The sequence below is a fragment of the Cervus elaphus genome, chromosome 9, assembly GCF_910594005.1.
Source record: "Cervus elaphus chromosome 9, mCerEla1.1, whole genome shotgun sequence".
NCBI lineage: Eukaryota > Metazoa > Chordata > Mammalia > Artiodactyla > Cervidae > Cervus > Cervus elaphus.
Window position 1 is genome coordinate 19826548 of NC_057823.1, and position 26019 is coordinate 19852566.

The 26019-nt window shown below is 46.4% G+C and overlaps 1 protein-coding gene across 1 annotated transcript; it reads right to left on the reverse strand.

The window, feature by feature from the left end:
- Window positions 1–12609: 12609 nt before the first annotated feature.
- ACTL9 (actin like 9) lies at window positions 12610–14033 on the reverse strand. Its single transcript, XM_043910651.1, has one exon. It carries the CDS (start codon window positions 13934–13936, stop codon window positions 12686–12688), a length of 1251 nt encoding a protein of 416 aa, XP_043766586.1. The 5' UTR covers window positions 13937–14033; the 3' UTR covers window positions 12610–12685.
- Window positions 14034–26019: the final 11986 nt, after the last annotated feature.

The window sequence follows — 26019 nt, forward strand, 5'->3', positions numbered from 1 at the left end:
TTCCCTGAATCCACTTGGTTGTCCCAAGGGTGCCTCGTCCCTGCTCTCAAGCCTTTCATGGGGCCCTATTGCTCCTAGAAGAAAAAATCTGAAGTCTTCCCTGCAGCTGTCAATAAAAAAAACCCAAATCTGGACTCAGTAAGTTAGTTAGTGTTAGTCACTCAGTTGTGTCCGACTCTTTACGACCCCATGGACCATAGCTCACAATGTTCCTCTGTCCATGGGATTCTTCAGGCAAGAATACTGTTGTGGATTGCCATTTCCTTCTCTTGGGGATCTTTTCGAACCAGGGATTGAACCCGGGTCTCCTGCATTGCGGACGGATTCTTTACTGTCTTAGCCACCAGGAAAGCCCAGACTTAGTAAGGAGAGCCTTCATTCAAAAGGATTATGGCAAGGGGAAAGGAGAAAGATGATGCCCTGGGGAGAAGGCTCTGACTGTGGAGTCTGCAAGCCTCCCAAGAGTGAGGCCAGAGGGTGCTCTTTTCATGAAGACAATGAACAAGGCCGAGAGGACCAGCTGTAGGGAGGGGATGAGAGGGTGTCAGGATGAAATACCAGATGAGAGGATGCTTTGTGCTGGAACCAGCCTGTTCTCAGTGGGCTGTCTGCTGGTGGCTAAGTTCTGGGACCTGAAGGAAGGAGAGGAGTTAATCAAAGTTTGGTTGGCAAGCATTTTGTTCTAGTTGGTCAGTGGGGACACCCTGTCCAGCTACACACTTAGGAGGCAAAGAATGGGAATTTGGAGGGTTGGCATCTGGTCTTGTTACAGGCACACAAGAAAATCTGTGTTGGAATTATTCATAGAACCGATAGAGTGGATCAGTCTATCTATCTGTCTATCAATCATCTGTCTATCACCTATCTGTCTATCATCTTTCTATCAATTTACAGTTTCATCTGTCTCTCTTTATCTGCTATATATATCTCTATCTATCTGTCTATTTCTACACCGCTATAATAGCTTCTCTGGTGGCTCAGAGGGTGAAGAATTTGCCTGCAATGTGGGAGACCCATGTTTGATTCTTGGGTTGGGAAGATCCCCTGGAGAAGGGAATGGTAACCCACTCCAGTATTCTTGCTTGGAGAATTCCATGAACAGAGGAGCCTGGCAGGCTACAGTCCATGGGGCCACAGAGAGTTGGACACGGCTGAGTGACTAACACTTTCACTTCACTTTTCATATAGCTATAAATATATAGATAATATCTATATAATATAGACATCTATAGATCTTAGAGATATCTAGAGATCTGTCTAAATCTTAATATAGATATCTATATATACCTCTGCATTCTAGCCAGGCTCCTCTGTTCATGGAAATTCCCAGGTAAGAATACTGGATTGGGCTGCCATTTTCTTCTCCAGAGGATCTTCCTGACCCAGGAATCAGACTTGAGTCTCCTGCATTGCTGACATCTTCTGCACTGCAGGCAGATACTTTCCTGATGGAGCCCCCAGGGAAGCCCATATCCATAATATATCTATATATTACATATAGGGCTTCCCTGGGGGCTCACGGTAAAGAATCTGCCTGCAATGTGGGAGACCCAGGTTCAATCCTTGGGTCGAGAAGATCCCATGGAGAAGGGAATGGCTACCCACTCCAGTACTCTTGCCTGAAAAATCCCAGGGACAAAGGAGCCTGGTGGGCTACAGTTCATGGAGTTGGAAAGAGTCAGACACGACTGAGTGACTGACACTTTCACTTTCACTTCATACTACATATGTATGTCTGTATCTATTTAGGTATCTATCCACTTTGATATAATATCTGTCTATAGATCTACCTATAGCTCTAGATATATGTCTGTAGCCTGGAATATCTATTTATTATAAGGAGTTGGCTTGTGTGATTATGGAGATGAGCACATCTCAAGATCTATAGGCACAAACTGAGATCAACAGGAGGAAGTGAGGTTTCAGGTCAAGCCCCAAGGCCAGAAAACAGATGGTCTTTCAGGCAGGTGGAATTCTGTCTTAGTAGGAGGACCATCAGCTTTCTGGTCTTGTCAGCCTTCAACTGATTGGACAAGGCCCACCCTCACCAGGAACGGCAATCTGCTTTACCCAGTCTACAGATTTAAATGTTAGTTCATGCAAACACCCTCCCAGATGCACCCACAATAATGTTTGACCAAATATCTGGGCCCTGTGGCCCAGTCAAGTTGAGACATAAAATTAACCATCAGAGCATGTTATCTGTTGGGACTCCTCCAAGTCATATGGGAGGGTGGTTCCTTAGAGTAACCATGAAAGGTGGAACATGTGAAGTTGGGGAGGGGATTCTTAATCTTCAGCATTTCCCAAGATCACAAAGCTTTGGTAACATTTATTTTTTTAAAAATATTTTACATGTTTTGGAGTATGTTCTATTCCACATACAGCCAAGTATGTTTTTTAAGATTAATTATTTGCATTGAAGTATTGTTGATTTATAATGTGTGAATATTGTTTTAAAACATGCTTTTAATTTAATTTTGACTGTGCTGAGTCTTTGTTGTGATGCCTGGGCTTCTCTCTAGTTCCCTCCCAGTGTGTGGGCTTACTTGCCCTGCAGCATGTGGGATCTTCATTCCTTGACCAGGGGTCGAACCCATGTCCCCTGCATTGGAAGGAAGATTGTTAACCACTGTACCGTCAGTGCAGTTTAATATTGTTAGTATTGAAGCCTCAGTCAAGTTTAATATTGTTGTGCTTCATAAGGGCCTGCATGACCTGCCCTCACCCCTCCCTTACTCCCTCCCACCCACTCCTCTGTGATCTCCAAACCCATCAAGCTGGTCCTTGTGGGTCCCTCAGTCTGGAATGCTCTTCCCTCATCTTCTTGGTTCCTCTCCTATCACCTATCCCATCACCCTGTTTAATTTTCTTTTTTTCTTATTTATTTATATGTATTTAGTTGGTTGTGGCGAGTCTTCGTTGCAGCATGTGGGATCTAGTTTCCTGACCAGGGATTGAACCTGGGCCCCCTGCATTGATAGTGAGGAGTCTTAACTGCTGGCCCACCAGGGAGGTCCTACATCACCTTGTTTAATTTTCTTCAGGGCATTTTCTACCATGCGTCTTATTTCTTTCCATGTTTATTATCTGTTCCTTCCACTGGGCAGAAAGCTCTCAAACTGTTAAGTAAGTGTTGGCTGAGGACCTACTATGTATCGGTGTCCAGACCTCCCAGAAGCCACGTTCGCTGGGGGAGGCTGAAGTGAGTTGTGTCATCTGCTCAGACAGACATAATGTTTAATCCTGATACATGTTAGGCTGGGCTGAAGCCTGGTGCTGGGTGGACCTGACCTGCCTGGGTGGTCACAAAGGGCTTCCCAGAGCTGAGATCTGAAGCAGGGGCATAGCATTAACTTGGGAAAGACAGGAGAAAATAAAGTGCTCTGGGTGGAGGGAACACCTCGTGCAAAGGTCCTGGGGTGGAGGGAAAGTCCCCCTGACCTTGAACCTGTCACCTGGCCCAGCACCCCCCACCTCCCCACCCCCATCTGGCAGCCACGTCTATGCATGCAAAGTTTCAAGAGACCCCAGGTAACAGGGGTGAGAATACATGTGTGATTGTGTGAACAGTCCTGCTAAAACCAGAATTTAATCACACTGTGCTTGGATGGGGTGGGTGTTGGCTGTGTCCCTCTAATCCTGGGGCAGTGAGCTGGACGGGGGCCGAGAAGCAGCTGCAGGTGTCCCACCGTGGGTAGGGCCGGTGGTGTCGGTGATTTCCTGGTTTCCATGGGAAGCACGCCCCGTGGCCAGCGTCTCCAGGAGCCTGATCTTCCAGTCTCTCCTTCTTGGGCCGGCCTCATGCAAACTGTCTCAGTGCCTCACCGCCTCCTCTGTCTTCATCCACACAGCTGAGATTAGGGTGAGGTGAGTGAGGTGTTCTGCCTGACAACTCAGTAGTCAAAGTGAATAAACCTCGAAATACGTTTCACATATAACATTGTGTAAATTTAAGGTGTACCACATGGTAATTGGACATATTGCTATATTGTAACATGATTGCCATTGTAGTAATATTTATACCTCTGTCACTATTACTGGGGCTTCCCAGGTAGCACTAATGATAAAGAACCTGTCTGCCAATGCAGGAGACTTAAGAGATGCAGGTTTGATCCCTGGGTGGGGAAGATCCCCTGGAGGAGGGCATGGCAACTCACTCCAATATTCTTGCCTGGAGAATTCCATGGACAGAGGAGCTTGGTGGGCTACAATCCATGGGGTCCAAAGAGTTGGACACGACTGAAGTGACTTAGCACAAACACACATCACTATCATTATCACCTCTGTTCCATTATTATCATTTCTCTTTAGTGGTTAGAATAATAAAGATCCAGTCTCAGCAAATTTAATGATTACAGTATGGTTGTCTATAGGCTCTAGACTGTGCATTAAATCTCTAGAGCTTATCAAGTAAATAATATTTCAGTGCAATGTTCTTTGTTGTTTGTTTTGGGTTTTTTTTGGTCACACCATGTGGCAGGTGGGATCTTAGTTCTTTGACCAGGGATTGAACCCACTCCCCCTGCAGTGAAAGCAGGGTCTTAACTGTCAGGGAAGTCCCAGTGCAATGATTTTAATTAAGAGTGTTTTCTGTACCATACTATTCACCCTTTAGAAGTGTATAGTTCGGAGGCTGTTAGTATATTCATGAGGTTGTACAGCCATCACCCCTGTCTCCTCCAGAATTGTTTCATCATCCCAGAAAGAAACCCCATACCCATAGACATCACTCTGTATCCCTCCCTACCCTCAGCTCCTAGCATCAATGCATGTAAAAAAATCAACATTAATGCAAAAAAATTCCATGATAGACCAGGTGTCAAATTTTAAGATGCGATTTTTCAGTTGTTCAGACTGTTGTTCAGTCAGTACGTTGTGTCTGACTCTTTGCAACCCCATGAACACTGTCTGTGGGATTATCCTGGCAAGAAGACTGAAGTGGGTTGCCATTTCCTCCTCTAGTGGATCTTCCAGACCCGGGGATCAAATCCAGGTGTCCTGTGGCTCCGTCTCTGGCCTGTGAAATGCTGAGTCACTTTAGTCGTGTCTGACTCTTTGGAACTCATGGACTGGAGCCTGCCAGTCTCCTCTGTCCATGGGCTTCTCCAGGCAAGAGTACTATAGTTGGTTGCCATTCCCTCCTCCAGGGGATCTTCCTGACCCGGGGATCGAACCTGCATCTCTTATGTCTCCTGCATTGGCAGGCGGGTTCTCTACCACTGAGCCATCTGAGCAGCCTGATATTATCCTCAAAGGAGTGAAAAGTGGTTTGGGGATATGTGCACAGACATACATAGACTGTTTATGTTTAGATCTAGTAGATACATACTGGTTCTGAGGCATTAAACTTTTATACAGGGCAATTAAAAAATGTCTAAAAATGATTGCTCCTTAACGTGTAATAATGAAATAAAGTTTGAGCACCTCTGATCTAGTAGCAGCCACTACTCAGATTTTTTTCTGAGAACTTCCAGAGATATTCTAGGCATTTTCAAGCAAATACCTACATTTCCATTTATTCATTTTTTAAAAAAAGAGTGATTGATTGATTGATGGCCACGCTGGGTCTTTGTTCTGCACACGGTCTTCCTCTAGTTGCGGCAAGTGGGGGCTCCTCTTCATTGGGGTGTGCAGGCTTCTTGTGGCAATCGCTGCTCTTGTACGGCGTCAGTAGTTGTGGTAAATGGGCTCCTCATGTAGTTGCGGCTCATGGAGGCAGTTGTTCTGAGGCATGTGGGAATCTTCCTGGACCCGGGATTGAACCTGTGACCCCTGCATTGGCAGGTGGATTCTTAACTGCTGGACCACCAGGAAAGCCCCTTCTTTATTGATTTATTTTTCTAGCATAAATGGTCACAAACCATCCTGCGGCTTTCTGTTTTTCCACTTAGAGTATATCTTGGTGAACACTCCATGTCAGTGAACAGAGCTTGCTGGTCCCTTTCTTAGAGTAATGTAGTATTCCTCCATGTTTGAATGAAATTTATGTTCTCATGGATGCTCACATAATGTTGGCAACACATGATGTTGTTTCCAATGTTTTGCCACAATAAAGTGCTGCAGTGTATGATGGACAAGTGCATTTGCATCATTTCACATACAAGTGATTGTATCTGAAGGAGAAATTCCTAGAAACGTGATAACCGGCTTGGAAGGTGTGTGCATTTGTCATTTAGGTAGATATTACCAGTTGTTCTGCATAGAGTCTGTACCAGTTTCCTTCTTCATCATCAGAATAAGAGAGTGCCACTTTCCTCAGAACCTCACCAACAGGAGGTGTTATCAAACCCCTTGATCTTTGCCAGTCTGATGGGTTAAGCATCGTATTGTGGTGTAGTTTTAATGTTCACTTCCCTTATGAAGTTGAGAATCTTCTCTTGTGACTAAGAACCATTTGTTTCTCTTCCTCTGTGAGCTCAAAGTTCATATCCTTTGTTAACATTTTTGTGGACTGTTGTAATATTTTTCTTATTGTTTCTAAGAGTTCTTTATATATTAAGGACATTGTCCCTTTGTGTTACGTCCCTTTGTTTATTGTTTGTCATTTGCCTTTTAAGATTTTATTATTTTTGAATTGTCCTTTGTCTTAACATTGTTCAGGGTGATTTTTACCAGATTTTTTTTTTTTTTGATGTTTACATGAGATAACTGTTTTAGTTATTCCTTTTATGGCATTGGAGCTTTGTGTTATACTGATAGGGGGGCCTTCCTTTGATAAGATAGGAGGTGGAAAGGAGCATTCTGAGTAGAGGGAATGGCAGGTGCAAAGATCCTGAGGTATGTAAGTCAGGGTTCTCCAGAGAAGCAGAACCAATAGGATGTGTGCATAGAGATGGAGCATCATTTTAAGGAATTGACCCATGTGGTTGTTCAGTTCAGTCGCTCAGTCGTGTCTGACTGTGACCCCATGAACCGCAGCACGCCAGGCCTCCCTGTCCATCACAAACTCCTGGAGTTTACTCAAACTCATGTCCATCAAGTTGGTGATGCCATCCAACCATCTCATCCTCTGTCGTCCCCTTCTCCTCCTGCCCGCAGTCCCTCTCAGCATCAGGGTCTTTTCCACTGAGTCAACTCTTCGCATGAGGTGGCCAAAGTATTGGAGTTTCAGCTTCAGCATCAGTCCTTCCAATGAACACCCAGGACTGATCTCCTTTAGGATGGACTGGTTGGATCTCCTTGCAGTCCAAGGGACTCTCAAGAGTCTTCTCCAACACCACAGTTCAAAAGCATCCACTCTTCGGTGCTCAGCTTTCTTCACAGTTCAACTCTCACATCCATACATGACCACTGAAAAAACCATAGCCTTGACTAGACAGACCTTTGTTGGCAAAGTAATGTCTCTGCTTTTTAATATGCTATCTAGGTTGGTCATAACTTTCCTTCCGAGAGTAAGTGTCTTTTAATTTCATGGCTGCAATCACCATCTGCAGTGATTTTGGAGCCCAAAAAAGTAAAGCCAGCCACTGCTTCCACTGTTTCCCCATCTATTTGCCATGAAGTGATGGGACCAGATGCCATGATCTTAGTTTTCTGAATGTTGAGCTTTAAGCCAACTTTTTCACTCTGCCCTTTCATCGTGTAGTTGTGGAGGCTGACAAATCCAAAATCTGCATGATGGGCCAGCCGACTAATGACCCTGGAAGAGCAGCAATTTGATCTGAAGGCAGTCTGCTGAAGAATTCCTCCTTTCTTGGGAGCAGTCAGTCGTTGTTTCCTTAGACCTTCAACTGATTAGATGAGACTCACCCACATTATTGGGGGGGATAATCTGTTTTACTCAAAGTCTGCTGATTTAAATGATAATCTTATCTAAAAACACAACCTTCCCAGCAACATTTAGACTGGTCTTTGAAAACCTCTGGGCATCATGGCCTCGCCAAGTTGACACATAAAATAAGCCATCACAAATCTACCCAATGCCAACCTGATACACACAAACTCCTTAAACCATACTTAATCTGCAAAGAAAGGCAGTAACAAGATAATACTTCCACCTAGTATGATAAAACTGTCCCGCAAATGACTGAAAACACGCTAACCTTTGCCTCAGAAGAGGAGATAAAGTCCTTGAGTGATGTTTACCCTTCTGTTTGATTTCCTAATTTAAAGCTATGATGTAGGGGCTTCCCTGGTGGCTCATTGGTAAAGGATTCACCTGCCAAGACAGGAGACATAGGTTCAATCCCTGGTTTGGAAATATCCCAATATGATGTGTAGAAAGTAAGCCCATGGACAACTACTACTGAGCCTGTGCTCTGGAGCCTGGGAGCTGAAACTACTGAAGCCTGCATGCCCTAGAGCCCGTCCGCAGTGAGAAGCTGCCGCAATGAGAAGCCTGTATGCCACCACTAGAGAAGCCCTGCTCTACACCACTGGAGAAAAGTTCGTGCGTAGCAACGAATCCACAGCACAGCCAAAAATAAATGAATAATTAAAAAATGCTACGATGTGAAATTAATGACACTTAAACACTATGTTATAAAGTCAACACATCTACGTTGCATGATATGGAAATAAAAAAGGGAGGAAAACAAAGGTATTTGTTTAATTTGTATACCTGCTTCTCCCACAGCTCCTGTATTGCAGTTGGATTCTTTGTCATCTGAGCCACCTGGGAAGCAATTATATGTGTAAATTTGTACTATCCACACATATTCATAACAAAACAGGGGAGAAATTCTCATGACAATCATAGTCATTTCTTGTGTAACTCGTCATGTGGTTGTAGCTGATATTTATAGCTACCTTCCGAGCCACCCTTGGTACCAAATTTCTCTTAGTCACCTGGCGTTGCCGTAACAAAACACTTAACAGCTTATGTGGCCTAAACCTCAGACATTTATTTTCTCACAATTCTGGAGGCTAGGAATTCAAGATTGAGACGTTGGCAGGGCTGCTTTCTTCTGAGGCCTCTCTCCTTGGCTTATAAGATGGCTGTCTTCTCGTTGTGTCCTCACAGGCTCTTTTCTCCAAGTGGTATAATAATTTCTCCCTCTTTTTAAGGACTCTAGCCATATTGGACTAAGGCCCACCCTAATGGCTTTATCTTAATTATATCTTTAAAGGTCATATCTCCAAACACAGTCATATTCTGGGGTGCTGGGGTTAGGGTTCCAACATATGACTTTGCCTGGTGGGGGGTGTCACATTGCAGGCCACAAAGTACCACCTTTGAAGAACAAAAATGTGACTGGTGTGGTAACGATGAAGATGTGCTCAGTCATGTATGACTCTTTGCAACCCCATGGACTGTAGCCCGCCAGGCTCCTCTGTCCATGGAATTCTCCAGGCAAGAATACTAGAGTGGGTTGCCTCCTCCAGGGGAGCATCCTGACCCAGGGATAGAACCCGTGTCTCTTGCATTGGCAGGCAGGTTCTTTACCACTAGTGCCAACTGGAAGCCTAGAAGGAGAAGTTGGTGGGAAAGAAAGCCAAGGAAAAGTTTGGAAAGGTTGGCAGAGGGTTCAGAGCTGTCGTGAGAACTTGGTTTTTTGTTTTCCACCAGAGTGTTTTAAGTTGCATTTTGCAAAATTCCTCTGCAGGGTCTTCTGGAAGGTGAGAGGGGTGAGCGAGGCGCCAGTGAGGAGGCTCCCCTGATCTTCCAAGTGAGCAATGAAGGGACCTGGGCTGGGGTGCGAAGGAAGGAAGTGGGTGGTTTTGAAGCCACAAGAAGGAAAGGACTGGAACTTTCCTTGTGGTCCAGTGGTTAGGAATCCACCCACTAATGCAGGGGGCAGGGGTTTGATCCCTGGTTGGGGAAGATCCCACATGCCTTGGAGCAACAGAGCCCATGTGCTGCAACTATGAGCCCTGCTCTAGAGCCTGTGCTCCATAGCAAGAGACGTCACTGTGGTGAGACGCCCATGTGCTGCAACCTGAGGGCAGCCCCAGCTCGCTGCAACTGGAGAAAGCCCACGCAGAGCAACAAAGACCCATAAATAAATAAATTACTTAAAAAAAAAAAAAAAGGGAAGGACTTGTGGAACAGATATCAGTCAGTGGGAAACTGATGGACAGTGATCAACCCACCTTCTCTGGTAGGACCTTCCAAGGAGGGTTTGGTAGGCTGAGACTGCATTTGTTGTTCACTGTGGTTTCCTTAGATTTGAGCAGAACGCCAGACATGTAGTGGGTGGCCAGTGAATGTTTCTGGACTGGATGCATGAATGACTTAAAACCAGAAGTGGGAAAATTTGATGATGTTGGGTTTGGGAGAGAGTAGACTCCAGGGGTGCTTGTGCGCCTGAGGTGGGGGGAACTCAGAGTCTCTGTTGCCCTCAGTGCTCTGGATTGAGGGTGGCAAGCAGAGTGCAGGGGTTTACCTAAGACTCCTGGGAGGAATTGTGATTTCTAACAGATTTGGAGTAGTGAGCTCCCCATTCCCAGGAGTATGCAAATGGGAGGGGCACATTTCCAGAGGGTTGTAGAGCAAATCTCTGTCCCAGGGAAGATTTGGAGCTGGGAGAAGCTTAGTCTGGTCTAAAAGAAAATCCTTTGGGTTTCCCAGCAGCCCAAGGGTCGTGGGGATTTCTGCATCATCACTTTCTGTGGTTTCTGATACTCAGCCTGTCCCACACCCCTTCTCTCTCTCTCTCTGTGCCTGGCAGTGCCCTGATACTGTGGTGTGGGTGGGTCTAAGGTGCCAGGTTTGCTGCAGTCATTGTGGTTCTAAATTCCGTGCTGCGCTCCCCAGTAGCCTTGTGTTTGGACGTGCTGCCCCCTGGTGGAAAGAATGAGCAGTTCCCCTCACCACTTCCTAACCTCTTGGGAGTTCCCTGGTGGTCAGGTGGCTAAGACTGCCTGTAGTCCCAAAGCAGAGGGCCATAGGTTCGATCCCAAATTAGGTCCCACGTGCTGCAACTAAGACCCAGTGCAGCCAAATAAGTAAAAAAAAATTTTTTAAGCTGTAAAAAAAAAAAAAACACCACAGAAGTAGTGCTGGGCGGTGAGTCAGAGGGACACATCCAGTTTGCAAAGAAAACTCCAAAACAAAGAGACTCACAGAAAGACTCAGGGAGAGACAAAGACAGGCGGTGATGCTCAGTAAGTAATGATTGGTTGAAGGAATGAATGAATGATCGCTTGGAACCAACGTAAACATGGATAAAGCTCTGGCAGCTCAGGCCTAGTTCTGTTGATACACTGGGAGGGTGTGTCCAGGGGTCCTGATATTCACCAGGCTGGATGGCATAAAGGCAAAGGGTCTTGCCTCCAGCAGGGGCCTGGGTGTCTGAGGATGAGGGTGACAGGGTGGAGTGAGGGGACTGAGGACACCCTCTGGGGAGAATGTCTGACCCCTCCCCCGCAGCTGGGGTATGAGAGACCACCTAGGGTGTCCTCAGGCAGGCCCCTGGAAAGTCCCTGGGGTGGCATAGTAGGAATAGGTTGAAAGAGGTTTGGCGAGATGGAGTTAACTTGGAATGAATTACTAGTGGAATGGAAGGAATGGGGAATGGACAGCCCAGGATGATAGGCCCCTGCAGACTTGTATGGGGGTGGCAGGAGGGAGCCAGGGTCCAGGGGGAGGCCCCCTCCAAGCATCTGCCTCAGGGTTACATTGTCCTGGGAAGCTCTTGTGAATGTCACTGGCCATTGGTGTCTCAATTAAAGGGATGGGACCTTGCGGGGGTGGTCCTGGGGGTGAGTTCTGGGGAGCCTGAGAACCCCAGGGTGGGTGTTCTGGGGCTCACCATGGGGCAGCCCTGGAAAAGTGTCTTTGGGGAGGCTGTTGGAGAATCAGAACACAGGGGTCAGCCTAGGGTGTTAGTGGGATCATCACAGGATGGTCCTGGAGACTGGAGCTTTTCTGGAATCATTCCAGGGGCTGAAGAATGGGGTCCGGAAGTACACTGGGAAACCATGTGGGAGGATTTCTGGGGGAGTTGCCGAGCAAGGGGGAGGGCTGAGAGCAGAGGGCACCATCCTTGGGGGGGATGGGGTGGTCTCAGAGCATGGTGTCCTTTGGGAGTACAGATGGGTGTGGGGGTTCAGCACTTGGGGGATGTTCAGGACGTCAGGGTGTCAGAAAAAATGGGGTAATGAGACTTAAGAGACCAATGAGGGGGTGAATTTGAGGTGTCCAGAACCAGATATGTCTTTGTGGGTGGGTCTGGGAAGCGGACCCCAACCTGAATGTTGTAGGAGACTAGGATCATGGAAGCTGGGTTTGACAGAGTTAAGACATGATGGTATGTGTGTGTGCAGTGTGGATTGATTGTGGGGCAGGGGGGTTCTGGGAGTCAAAATTGGGGTGTCTTGTGGGGCTTCCCTGGTGGCTGAGACCAGAATCTCAGCCTGCAATGCAGGAGACACGGGTTTGATCCCTGGGTCAGGAAGATCCCCTGGAGAAGGGAATGGTTACTCACTCCAGTATTCTTACCTGGAGAATCCCACGGACAGAGAAGAGCGTGGAAAGATACAGTCCATAGGGTCGCAAAGAATTGGACACGACTGACCGATTAGAAACTTTCACTTTCATGGGAGGTGAGTGCAGGCAGGGCAGAACCAGAGATATCTTGGGAGGCAGACCACCCGGGGTAGGGGAAGGTGGGTCTGTGGAATGGGTCCAGCAGTGGGCCTGGGCGAAGGCAGGACAGAACCAGCTTGGGTAGCAGAAACTTTACTGCTCAGGACTGCCTCCCCGCCACCCCACCTCGCCCACAGCCACCCCCGCCCCCGGTCAGTAGCATTTGCGGTACACGATGTGGGGCCCCTGCTCCTCGTATTGCTCCCGCAGGACCCAGCAGGACTGGAAGGTGCGCAGGGAGGCCAGGATGGAGCCCCCGATCCACACGGAGAAATTCCTGGTGGGCTGGGCCATCACCACCACGTGTGCCTCTGGCGGCAGATTGCGGAGCAGTTCCCTTTGGAAGCGCGCCTGGAAGCCGGTGAAGAGCGAAGAGCCCCCGCACAGCAGCACGTTCTGGGCCAAGTCGGTCCGCAGCTCCGCGGCCACCTTGCAGAGGCTCTGCTGGGCCATGGTGGGGACGCCCACGGGGGACAGCCCTGGGATCTCCGGGGGGCTGAAGAGCAACTCGGGGCACTGGAACAGCTCTTTGCCCAGCGTGACCGTCCGTCCGTCCGGCAGCTTCAGGGTCTGGCGGCATTCCAGCTCTGGCCGGGCCTGTTCCTTCAGGAAGTCCGGGGCCACGTAGCAGTATCTGTGCTTGATGTTCTCCACCGTGTCCAGGTCCTGCTGCCCCAGGGGTAGCCCGGAGCCGAGCAGCATCTCCGCCAGGAAGGCGGTCAGGTGGGTGCCCGCCAGGTCCAGGCGCTGTGTGGCGTGGGGCAGGTTGTAGCCTTGGAAGACGGGCACGGTGTAGGTGACTCCGTGGCCCGTGTCCACCACCAGCCCGCTGACCCGCCCGTGTGCATAGACCGACAGCACGGACTGTGAAGCCACGTACATGGCCGGGGAGCTCAGCGACTCAAAGACCACCTCCACCAGCTTCTCGCGGTTGGTGGGGGGGCTGAAGGGCGGGTCGGAGAAGAGCAGCGGGTGGTCGCGGGTGGCCACGCGGAGGTCATGCTCCAGCAGGTGGCGCCAGATGAGCTCGGCCGCATCCCAGTCCACCACGATGCCGCTGTGCACCGGCTGCACCAGCGTCAGCTCCGGGCGTTTGCGGGCGGCTTCGCCGATGAAGGTTTCCGTTGCCGGCTGCCCTGAGGTGGCCGGTTTCTGGGGCTGGCAGCCGACGATGGTGGCCACGGTATAGGTGGGCCGGGCCTGCCCGGCGAAGCCCACCTTACACGTGCCCGTGCCCATGTCGATGACCACCGCCCCGGTCTTTGGGGGCAGTCTGTCGCCCACCATGCTGGGGGGTTCCTGAGGGAGGGTGCTATTTGCCAGGGTTGAGGTGAGGTTCAGGCTAGGCTTGGGGATCTCCAGGGAGGCTTGGGGCTTCGAAGGGTTGCCCTGATTTGGATCCATGGCTCTGAGTAGTTGCCTGGGCTGCTTGGCAAAGCTGACTACTTTCCTCTGGGGTGTGGGTGTGGGGCAAGCACAGGTGGAGAGAGGGAGAAGGGGCTGGGCCGGGGGTCTGTGACATCATTCTGCTGCTCACAATGCAGAAGTGGGGGGAGGGGTGGGGGTAGGGTGGACCCTTCCTTTCTGCGGAAAACCCCCAGAGTATTCATCTATTCTGAATTCTCCCCACCCTCACCCACCCACCCCAGTGCCAAATTTGGAGAATAGGCTAGAAAGCGTCCAAAGAGGGACCTCTGACCCAGCACCCTGATTCAGTAAGACCCAGGAATACTTCTCTTGGTGCCTTGTCTTGAAGTTATTATAGTGTGATCTCTAAGAGCTGGTCACAGTTCTCCTTAGAATATTAAAATATCAATCCTTAGAATATTAATCAGAAAGTGGTTGGTGATGGGGTGACTTTTTGATTTAAGTACTTTAAAATACATAGCTATTTATTTAGCTGTGTAGGGTCTTTTGTTGCAGCATGTGGGATCTAGTTCCTGGACCAGGGATTGAACCTGGGCCCTGGGCATTGGGAACTGGACCAATGCTTTAGCCACTGGACCACCAGGGAAGTCCCAGCTTTTTGTTTTCCCAGGGGAAACAGAAACCGGCCTGGGATGGGAGGTAAAGATAGACACAGACACCCCCTATACTGGATTCTTTGTTGACATTTCTGCTCTTCCTGCTGCCTGAAACAGCCTCCCTTTCCATTCCTGCAGGGCAGGAATTTGCTCTTCAAATCACAGCAGGAAAACACCTCCTCCTGTAAGTCTTCCTTGATTTCCTCTCCCTCTCTCTACTGCCTGGTGATGGTAGGAGCTGTCTGCCTTCACTGCAGGGACTTTATCTGCTTTCTCTTGGTGGAAGGGAGTGTCTGGGGGATACAGAAGGGAGCTTTCAGGATAGATAGGGCTTCCCAGGTGGCACAATAGTAAAGAATCCACCTGCCAATGCAGGACTGTGAGTTCGATCCCTGGGTCAGGAAGATCCCCTGGAGTAGGAAATGGCAACCCACTTTAGTATTCTTCCCTGGATAATCCTATGGACAGAGGAGCCTGGCAGGCTACAGTCCATGGGGTCACAAAGAGTTAGACACAGCTAAACAAGTGAAAAACATCAACAATAAAATAGATCCAGGTGGCTCAGTGGTAAAGAATTTGCCTATCAATGCAGGAGACACAGGAGATGTACATTCAATCTCTGGGTTGAGAAGATTCCCTAGAGGAGGGCATGGCAACCCGCTACAGTATCCTTACCTGGAGAACCCCCATGGACAGAGGAGCCTGGCTGGCTGCAGTCCACAGGGTTGCATAGAGTCAAACATGACTGAAGTGACTTAGCACTCATGCTGGTATTTCACCTCATAAAAGAAATGATAATTATGCAAGATAGTAGATGGTGGTAAGCATTTTGCAATATGTAATTGTATCAAATCAATATATACACTTAAACTGACAGTGTTACTATGTCAATTATATCTCAATAAAGCTGGGGGAAAAAAACACCTCCCATCTCCCCACCCCCCCACCTGCGATGTGGATTTCAAACCCATTGCTTCTTGGGGGAGAACCTCTGCAATTGTGTTTATTCTCCCGTTTGTGGGTCATCTATCCAGGGGTATGGGTCTTGACTATACCACATCTTTGCCCTTCCTACTCATTTCATTGTAGTTCCTTCCTTTAAAAAAAAAAATTATGATGATGATATCGGCATACTTTTTTTTTTTTTGGCCACACGGTGCATGGGATCTTAGTTCCCTGACCAGGGACGGAATCCCCATCCCCTGTGTCAAAAGTGTGGAATCTTAACCACTGGACCACCAGGGAATTCCCCTGTGGTTCCTTCTTTATATCTTTAGATGTAGAAGATCTTCTCTGTTGGTCTTCAGGCCTTCCCCATCTATAGCTGCTCTGTAAATAGTTGCAATTTTAGCACGCCTTTGGGAAGAGGCAAACTCAGGCCTTCCTATTCTGTCATCTTGGTCACTCCCCCATCCATCCATCTTTGATGCAAATCAGTGTGATAGGTGTTGAGAATCCGAGACCCACCAGCCACTTCTCCATATCTCATTTTCTCTTTCCAACCTCCTGTCTGCATCAATTAATATTGACATGTCCATGTGCTTGGGTACCAGCTACACAGAAATGGCTAATAGCAGGTACCTTGCCAGCATGTGTCTGTGGTCTATGACAGTGTTACTCAAATTGTGGCCCATGAACTGTTACCGTTTCTTGAGGAGAAAGGAACTTTGGAAGAAACCATAAATCAATATCACTAAGCTTTCATTCAACTGATATTTCTTCCACAGCAAGCATTTCTCAATGAAGGAAGCAATGTATTATATAACTTTCTGGTGCAAGCTCTTTATCTCCATGTGGACTGTCACCACTGCTTTGAGTACTGGTCTAGAGTTTGAAAAGATCGTTTCATGATGAATGTCAAATCCAGTTCGTAAGATTTTGTTGTACCTTGTGCTGAATTGTGAAGCTTTATCCAGACTTAGGTAGAAAGCAAAGAGATCAATTGCTAAAGTATGCCAGGGAATAAGGCGGTATGGGCTTCCCTGATGGCTCAGCAGTAAAGAAATATGCCTGCAGTTCAGGAGTTGCAGGAGACCTGGGTTCGGTCCCTGGGTTGGGAAGATCCCCTGGAGGAGGGCATGGCAACCCACTCCAGTATTCTTGCTTGGAGAATCCTTACAGACAAAGCTTGGAAGGCTACAGTCCAGAGGGTCGCAAAGAGTCAGACATGACTGAAGCGATTTAGCATGCACGCATGTGAGGTGGTGCAGGGTACAAGAAATTTGCTGATAGTTAACCAACTATGTATCAAGCTCTTAACAAACGCCACTTATTCTTGCTTCCATTCTGGTTCCATCTTGGTTTTTTTTTTTTTTTTTTTAATGTATATTGGAGTATAGTCACTGTACAAGGTTGTATTTTCTGCTGTGTATCAGCAAAGAGTATCAGCTACACATGTATGTATATCCCCTCTTTTTTGGATTTCCTTCCCATTTAGGTCACCATGGTCTGGTTGCATCTTGTTGCCACCTGTCTGACACATGATTAAAAAAAATTACTTAATTATATTGAGGTATAATCAACATACATCATTATACTAACTTGTTAGGGAAATTAAATGAATAGTCTGGTTTAGGCTTCAGAGACAAAGCAGAGAAGGCCTCCGACCTTCCTTCTAACCTGCCCGGAGTGACTGTGACTGCCTGCTCTGAGTACAAGGCTGGCAGCATCATAGATAAGATGCGGGAGGAATCTTGCGATTGTTGAGACCCTGGAGGGGGCCTGGCCAACCAAGAGTTTTACACAACAAAACAAACAGCATTGACAGGAAACCAGGCTCGAAGTTTGGTCACAGATTGATGATGCTATCAGCTTGCTTCCATCCTGGGGTGATTAAGTGGGAACCCCGAACTACAATCTTTCAAGTTTCATCCACGGAGCAGACACGCTGCCTGGGATCCTTTCCCAACTGGGACTCCAGATGTGCTGTGACACAGAACTTCTCAACATTATTTAAGTCTGGATGTTGGTCAAAACCCAATCTGGTGATGTATTCTCTGCTTTCTATTTATCTTTTCTTTTAATGTTAGTATGTTGAAAGTAAGCTAGATAATTCGCTAATAAATACCTGTATTATTTATTTGTATATAACGAGTGACTTATTTTGTTAACAGATCCTTTGAACCTGAGACAAAAGTGAAAACTTTCGGCAAGACACTGCTTCAGGTTCAATATAATGATTCATTATTTGTATATATTGCAAAATGCTCACCACAATGAATCTAATTCACAACTGTCCCCATACATACTTACACATTTTTTTTCCCCTCATGATGAGAACTTTTAAGATACACTCTCTTAGGGACTTCCCTGGTGGTCTAGTGGCTAAGACTGTGCTCCCAATGCAGGGCAGATAGATCCCTGGTCAGGGAGCTGGATCCCACTTGCTGCAAGTAAGACCCAGCACAGCCAAATAAATTAAAAAAAATTAAAAGATCTACTCTGTAAGCAACTTTCAAATATGCAATACAATATTATTAACCATAGTCACCACTCTGTACATTGCACCCCCCTGACGTGTTTATTTTATTACTGGAAGAATGAACCTTCTGATCCCTTTCAGCTTTGTTTCGAGCAGGACTCTTGGTAATGTTGCAGGAAGGGGGACCCCTTCCAGGGCCCGAAACTGGGCTCTTGTCTAACACTTGGAAATGAATTGTCCGAGGAGACACACGTGCTGACAAAGCTAGAGATTTTATTGGGAAAGAGCATCCGGGTGGAGAGCAGTAGGTAAGGGAACCCAGGAGAACTGTTTTGCCATGTGGCTCGCAGTCTTGGGCTTTATGGTGATGGGATTAGTTTCCAGGTTGTCTTCAGCCAATCATTCTGACTCAGGGTCCTTCCTGGTGGTGCACGCCTTGTTCAGCCAAGATGGATGCCAAGGAGAAGGATTCTGGGAGGTGGTTGGACATGTGGTGTCTCCTTTTGACATTTCATGAACTCTTCCAATTGGTGGTGGCTTATTAGTTCCGTGTTCCTTACCAGGACCTCCTGTCGTAAAACAACTCATGCAAATGGTTACTACGGTGCCTGGCCAGGGAGGGCGCTTTCAGTCAGTGTGCATCCCCTAATAGTAACTCACTCTGTCTTGGCCGCTCCTGTGAATTCTTGCAGTGAGCATCCGTGATTGTGGTAGCCTGGCTCTCTGATCTCTGTCCTTACCCTAAGCTCTGGCCATGGGCACACAATAAACTCTCAACACTAGAACCATCTGTCTCTAGGCCATTGTATCTCCTGAGTCTTAAAGGCCCCTCAAGAATGGAGTTTAGAGTGGCTGGTGCACTGGGAAGACCCAGAGGGATCGGGTGGAGAGGGAGGTGGGAGGGGGGATCGGGATGGGGAATACATGTAAATCCATGGCTGATTCATGTCAATGTATGGCAAAACCCACTACAATATTGTAAAGTAATTAGCCTCCAACTAATAAAAATAAATGGAAAAAAAAAAAAAAAAGAATGGCGTTTAGAGGAAGGAATTTCCTGACCTAGGAAAACTGTCTCCTGACTGTTCCCCTACCATCATTGTCTCATTATTTAATGCAGAGGAAATATCCTGGACTTCAGAATTTTTTTTTTCCTTTGAGCATGGGGTCCATTGGCAGTAATGCATTGCCACATCCCCTCCTCCTAATTAGATGCCCAAAGAAGGGCTTGGATATCTGTCATATGCAAAGATTCACGTCAGTGATGCCCATCCTGCCTTTGGTTGAGATGAATGAATGTTTTTCCATTATCCTCCAGGGACAATCCAAATAGCCAGGGTTCCTGGCTTCCACTGCAACTCATTTTCCCTCTAGCAGAAAGACCCAGAGGGATTGCTGATGCAACAGTGCTCTCTGGAGCCTCTGCTCCTAGATGATGACATCTAAGTCTGCAGAGACAGAGGAAGCCCTGGTGAAACCCATGGCACTGGAATCCAGAGAGGTTTTATCAGGGACAATCCTGGAATAAGGGTGTTGACATGCAACTGGGGTGTTGAGAAAGGTTCTTCAGTCTACACACAGGCCTTGGTAAGTGAGGCAGAGGACTTGGAACTCAGTCAGCCTTTTGGGGGTCTTGGGGATGCAGGCTTGATTTAGAAGTTAGGCATTAGTGGTGGGATGGAGCCAAAGAACTGATGAAGTTTTTCATGGATATGCTGGCTTGAGTCAATACAGGTATTTGAATGGAAAGATGGGTTCTTGTCTATTTCTTTGATATTCGCCAACTGGAAGGCAGCTATCTTATTATATTGAATACTTATTAATTCCCTGTCTGTCTTTGTTGTTATGAACCCTATAAGGTCAGTCCTCCAGACAGCAGAAAGTCATCTTTCTTGATGTGCAACCCATGTTGAATGTCGATCCATGCTGACCTTCTAGAGAGGCTCTTGGAAGCTGCCAAGCACTGGTACCTGACCGTGGTCTCGGAGCTAGTACCAGAACAACTTGTCTGGCATGGGTTGGGGGCACATTTAGCGCACTTTCTGAGGACTGGCCATCCACAAGGGTGCTTCCTCTGAGGAATTCTCAGTTCTGAGCTCCTGGGCAGAAGAGTAGAGCCTTTTCTCTAAGAAAGAGGCAGCATGCAGAGTCGAGAGTGCTCAGAATTTAGACTCCTTTAGACAGATTCCAAATCCTAGACTGCTTTCTTAACAGCTGTGTGACATTAGTTAAGTCACTCACCCTCTCTCAAACCATTTGTCAATAACATTAGTTCCGACACAATAGTGTTTCCCTCCCAGAATGTGTTCATTCACCTACTGTTTATTGAACAAGATCTGCTGTGGATCGTTGAGCAGGGGTAATTGAATGTGAGGATTAAATCAACAATGTCAGTGACAGGGTTCTGATTATTAAGAGGATGAAGAGTCCAGATCTTATCTGGTCATGGTGGAGAGATGTGAGTGTTTTAAGGGCAACCAGAAAGTGAATAATGCCAGCCCCTTTCCCCAGGTCACTCAGCATCAGCAGAGGGCCCCCCAGATCCAAATTTTGGCATCATGCAGGAAAATGGGGAAAAGAAGAGGTAATATACAATTTGGAAATTTGCCAAAGGAGATCCTTTTCGCCCCAAATGAGAAGCTATGTTGTGAGTCACAGTGAGATAATCCAGCCCAGATTTGAGTGAATCCTGGCTAGCTGTGCCCAACTCTTGGAGGAGGTTGGAAATTTTTTTTTCAAGAGAGATTTTGCAGGAGAACAAGTTTATCAAAAGCTTAGGACACAAGGGAATCACAATCAGAGTCTCTAGCCACCAAAGAACTTCAGGCTAGAGATTCCAAAAACCCAGAGGTTTAGAACCCATCCCTTTAAAGATGCATCAACAGTGGGACCACCTGGGAATCCCGGAATGAAAGGTAAGTTTATAGGCACACAGGACTGAGTGTGTGAGTGTGTATAACAAATCCAAAATGTATAACTACAGCGCTTGGGAGGAGTGTGTAGAATGCAAGGGGGAAAATGGGAACTTTGGAATCGGATTCCTACTTTGTTCAAATCTTGATTTGGTTACTTCTTGCTGGACAAGTCACCAGACTTCTCTGAATATCTGCTTCTCATCCAAAAAATACAGAAAAACAGCAAGACCTTTAGTCAGTGTTTCTTTTTTTATTGTTATAAAATATATATTGTTGTTGTTCAGTTGCTCAATTGTGTCTGATTCTTTGAGGCCCTATGGACTGCAGCACACCAGGCTTCCTTCCCTGTCTTTCACAATCTTCTGGAATTAGCTCCAATTCATACCCACTGAGTCTGTGATGCTATCTAACCATCTCATCCGCTGTTGTCCCCTCCTTCTCCTGCCTTTAATCTTTCTCAGCATCAGGGTTTTTCCAATACATAATTTTAATACATAAAAATTACCATTTAGACCACTGTAGTGTACTGTTAATAGCATTAAGTATATTCAACTTTTTGTGTAACCACCCACACTATCCCTCACCAGGACTTGAGGGTTGAAGCGTTGTTTTTGTTCAGTTGCTAAACCATGTCTATTGCTTTCCTCTATTTCTTTGCATTGATCACCGAGGAAAGCTTCCTTATCTCTCCTTGCTATTCTTTGGAACTCTGCATTCAAATGGGTATATCTTTCCTTTTCTCCTTTACTTTTCACTTCTCTTCTTTTCACAGCTATTTGTAAGGCCTCCTCAGACAGCCATCTTGCTTTTTTGCATTTCTTTTTCTTGGGGATGGTCTTGATTCCTGTCTCCTATACAATGTCACAAACTTCCGTCCATAGTTCATCAGGCATTCTGTCTATCAGATCTAGTCCCTTAAATCTATTTCTCACTTCCACTGTATAGTCAAAAGGGATTTGATTTCATACCTGAATGGTCTAGTGGTTTTCCCCACTTTCTTCAATTTCAGTCTGAATTTGGCAATAAGGAATTCATGATCTGAGCCACAGTCAGCTCCTGGTCTTGTTTTTGCTGACTGTACAGAGCTTCTCCATCTTTGGCTGCAAAGAATATAATCAATCTGATTTTGGTGTTGACCATCTGGTGCTGTCCATGTGTAGAGTCTCTTGGGTTGTTGGAAGAGGGTGTTTTCTATGACCAGTGCATTCTCTTGGCAGAACTCTATCAGCTTTTGCCCTGCTTCATTCTGTACTCCAAGGCCAGATTTACCTGTTACTCCAGGTGTTCCTTGACTTCCTACTTTTGCATTCTAGTCCCCTATAATGAAAAGGAAATCTTTTTTGGGTGTTAGTTCTATAAGGTCTTGTAGGCCTTCATAGAACCATTCAACTTCAGCTTCTTCAGCATTACTGGCTGGGGCATAGACTTGGATTACCATGATATTGAATGGTTTGCCTTAGAAACGAACAGAGATCATTCTGTCATTTTTGAGATTGCATCCAAGTACTGCATTTGGGGCTCTTTTGTTGACTATGATGGCTACTCTATTTCTTCTAAGGGATTCCTGCTCACAATAGTAGATATAATGGTCATCTGAGTTAAATTCACCCTTTCCAGTCCATCTTAGTTTGATGATTCCTAGAATGTTGATGTTCACTCTTGCCATCTCCTGTTTGACCACTTCCAATTTACCTTGATTCATGGACCTAACATTCCAGGTTCTTATGCAATATTGCTCTTTACAGCATCAAACCTTGCTTCTATCACCAGTCCCATCCACAGCTGGGTGTTGTTTTTGCTTTGGCTCCATCCCTTCCCTCTTTCTGGAGTTATTTCTCCACTGATCTCCAGTAGCATATTGGGCACCTACCAACCTGGGGAGTTCATCTTTCAGTGTCCTATCTTTTTGCCTTTTCATAATGTTCATGGGGTTCTCAAAGCAAGAATACTGAAGTGGTTTGCCATTCCCTTCTCCAGTGGACCACATTCTGTCAGACCTCTCCCCCATGACCCGACCCACATGGTATGGCTTAGTTTCATTGAATTAGACAAGTCTGTGGTTTGTGTGATCAGATTGGCTAGTTGTCTGTGATTGTGGTTTCAGTCTGTCTGCTCTCTGATGCCCTCTCTCAGCACCTACCATCTTACTTGGGTTTCTCTTACCTTGGATGTGGGCTATCTCTTCATGGCTGCTCCAGCAAAGCACAAGAAAATTAGAGATACCAAGGGAACATTTTATGCAAAGATGGGCTCAATAAAGGACAGAAATGGTATGGACCTAACATAAGTAGAAGATATTAAGAAGAGGTGGCAAGAATACATGGAAGAACTGTACAAAAAAGATCTTAATGACCCAGATAATCACGATGGGTGATCACTCACCTAGAGCCAGACATCCTGGAATGTGAAGTCAAGTGGGCCTTAGGAAGCATCACTATGAACAAAGCTAGTGGAGGTGATGGAATTCCTGTTGAGCTATTTCAAATCCTGAAAGATGATGCTGTGAAAGTGCTGCATTCAATATGTCAGCAAATTTGAAAAACTCATCAGTGGCCACAGGACTGGAAAATGTCAGTTTTCATTCCAATCCCAAAGAAAGGCAATGCCAAAGAATTCTCAAACTACCGCACAGTTGCACTCATCTCACACCTGGCAAAGTAATGCTCAAAATTCTCCAAGCCAGGCTTCAGCAATACGTGAACTGTGAACTTCCAGATGTTCAAGCCGGTTTTAGAAAAGGCAGAGGAACCAGAGATCAAATTGCCAACATCCGCTGGATCATCAAAAAAGCAAGAGAGTTCCAGAAAAACATCTATTTCTGCTTTATTGACTATGCCAAAGCCTTTGACTGTGTGGATCACAATAAACTGTGGAAAATTCTGAAAGAGATGGGAATACCAGACCACCTGACCTGCCTCTTGAGAAATCTGTATGCAGGTCAGGAAGCAACAGTTAGAACTGGACATGGAACAATGGACTGGTTCCAAATAGGAAAAGGAGTACATCAAAGCTGTATATTGTCACCCTGCTTATTTAACTTATATGCAGAGTACATCATGAGAAACGCTGGGCTGGAAGAAGCACAGGCTGGAATCAAGATTGCCAGGAGAAATATCAATAACCTCAGATATGCAGATGATACCACCCTTATGGCAGAAAGTGAAGAAGAACTAAAGAGCCTCTTGATGAAAGTGAAAGAGGAGAGTGAAAAAGGTGGCTTAAAGCTCAACATTCAGAAAACTAAGATCATGGCATCAGATCCCATCACTTCATGGCAAATAGATGGGGAAACAGTGGAAACAGTGGCTGACTTTATTTTTCTGGGCTCCAAAATCACTGCAGATGGTGATTGCAGCCATGAAATTAAAAGTTGCTTACTCCTTGGAAGGAAAGTTATGACCAACCTAGGCAGCATATTAAAAAGCAGGGACATTACTTTGCCGACAAAGGTCCATCTAGTCAAGGCTATGGTTTTTCCAGTGGTCATGTATGGATGTGAGAGTTGGACTACAAAGAAAGCTGAGAGCTGAAGAATTGATGCTTTTGAACTGTGGTGTTGGAGAAGACTCTTGAGAGTCCCTTGGACTGCAAGGAGATCCAACCAGTCCATCCTAAAGGAGATCAGTCCTGGGTGTTCATTGGAAGGACTGATGTTGAAGCTGAAACTCCAATACTTTGGCCACCTGATGCAAAGAGCTGACTCATTTGAAAAGACCCTGATGCTGTGAAAGATTGAGGGCAAGAGGAGAAGGGGATGACAGAGGATGAGATGGTTGGATGGCACCACCGACTCGATGGACATGGGTTTGGGTGGACTGCGGGAGTTGGTGATGGACAGGGAGGCCTGGCATGCTGTGGTTCATGGGGTCACAAAGAGTCGGAAATGACTGAGCGACTGAACCGAGCTGAACTGAAGCCATGTCTGACTCTTTGAGACCCCATGGGCTGCAGCACTCCAGGCTCCCCTGTCCTTCACTGTCTCCTGGAATTTGATCAGATTCACGTCCATTGAGTCGGTAATGCTATCTAACCATCTCATCTCATCCTCTGCCACCCCCTTCTCCTTTTGCCTTTGATCTTTCCCAGCATCAGAGTCTTTTCCAATGAGTCAGCTCTTTGAATCAGCTGGCCAAAATATTGGAGTATTGAAGTGTTAACTGTGAAATAGCCAGATACCCACTATACAGTCAGTGCTCAGCTGGTGTCAGCTCCTCTCAAGATGAGCATAGTGAGTGAACAGAGCAAGAGTAGGTTCATTTTCATCCTTAAATAGCCCTTGACACGAGTGTGCAGTAAAAGCTATTTTACCAGCTGGGAAACTTGGTGACTGAGGTAATTGATTGGTTCCACATTGGCAGAAAGTTCTTAAGGATTAGTGTTTAAGTTTTTCTTTATGAAGCCGTGGAAATAGTGAGATATTCCAAGGATTTATTTAATACAATCTTAGACTGGACTACCAGGGAAGTCCCCAGACCATCAATTTGATGCCAGTGCTTGCTCATCAGATTTCTCTTTGATCCAGATTCTCATCCAGGTCACTGGACCCAGATCTTTCTCTATTTTCTTGCTTGGTTTGTTGATTCAACTCCATCTATTTACCAGTCCTTTTGGAATATCACTTCTGCTTTGGCCCCAACTCCCCTGGGATGAGGGGTATTGAAACGTTCTACTGGGGTTGTGTTCCTGTCTTTGACTTGGACCGTGAAACTGGGACTGCAAGGGTCAGTGGGAACACAACTTTGTAAAGCAACTATGTGTGTGTGTGTTTAGTCACTCAGTCATGTCCGACTCTTTTTGATCCCATGGACCATAGCCCACCAGGCTCCTCAGTCCATGAATGCTCCAGGCTAGAATACTGGAGAGAGTTGCCATTTCCTTCTCTAGGGAATCTTCCCAACCCAGGAGTTGAACCCAGGTCTTCTACATGTCTCCTGTGAGGCAGGCAGATTCTTTTACTGCTGAAAACAACTATAGTCCAGTAAAAATTAATGTTTTTTTTTAAAAAGCTAAATATTGCTATTATAAAAAAAAAAAGAGTAAGTGGGTAGCTCTTGACCAGCGTGTGGCCAAGTATCTCATTCAGAGGTGCCAGTTACGGTTTTCCCATCCCATGCCTGTGACAGACAT

Excerpts from the sequence above, each read along its gene's own strand:
- ACTL9 (XM_043910651.1), bottom strand. The coding sequence starts at position 13,936 with ATGGATCCAAATCAGGGCAACCCTTCGAAGCCCCAAGCCTCCCTGGAG.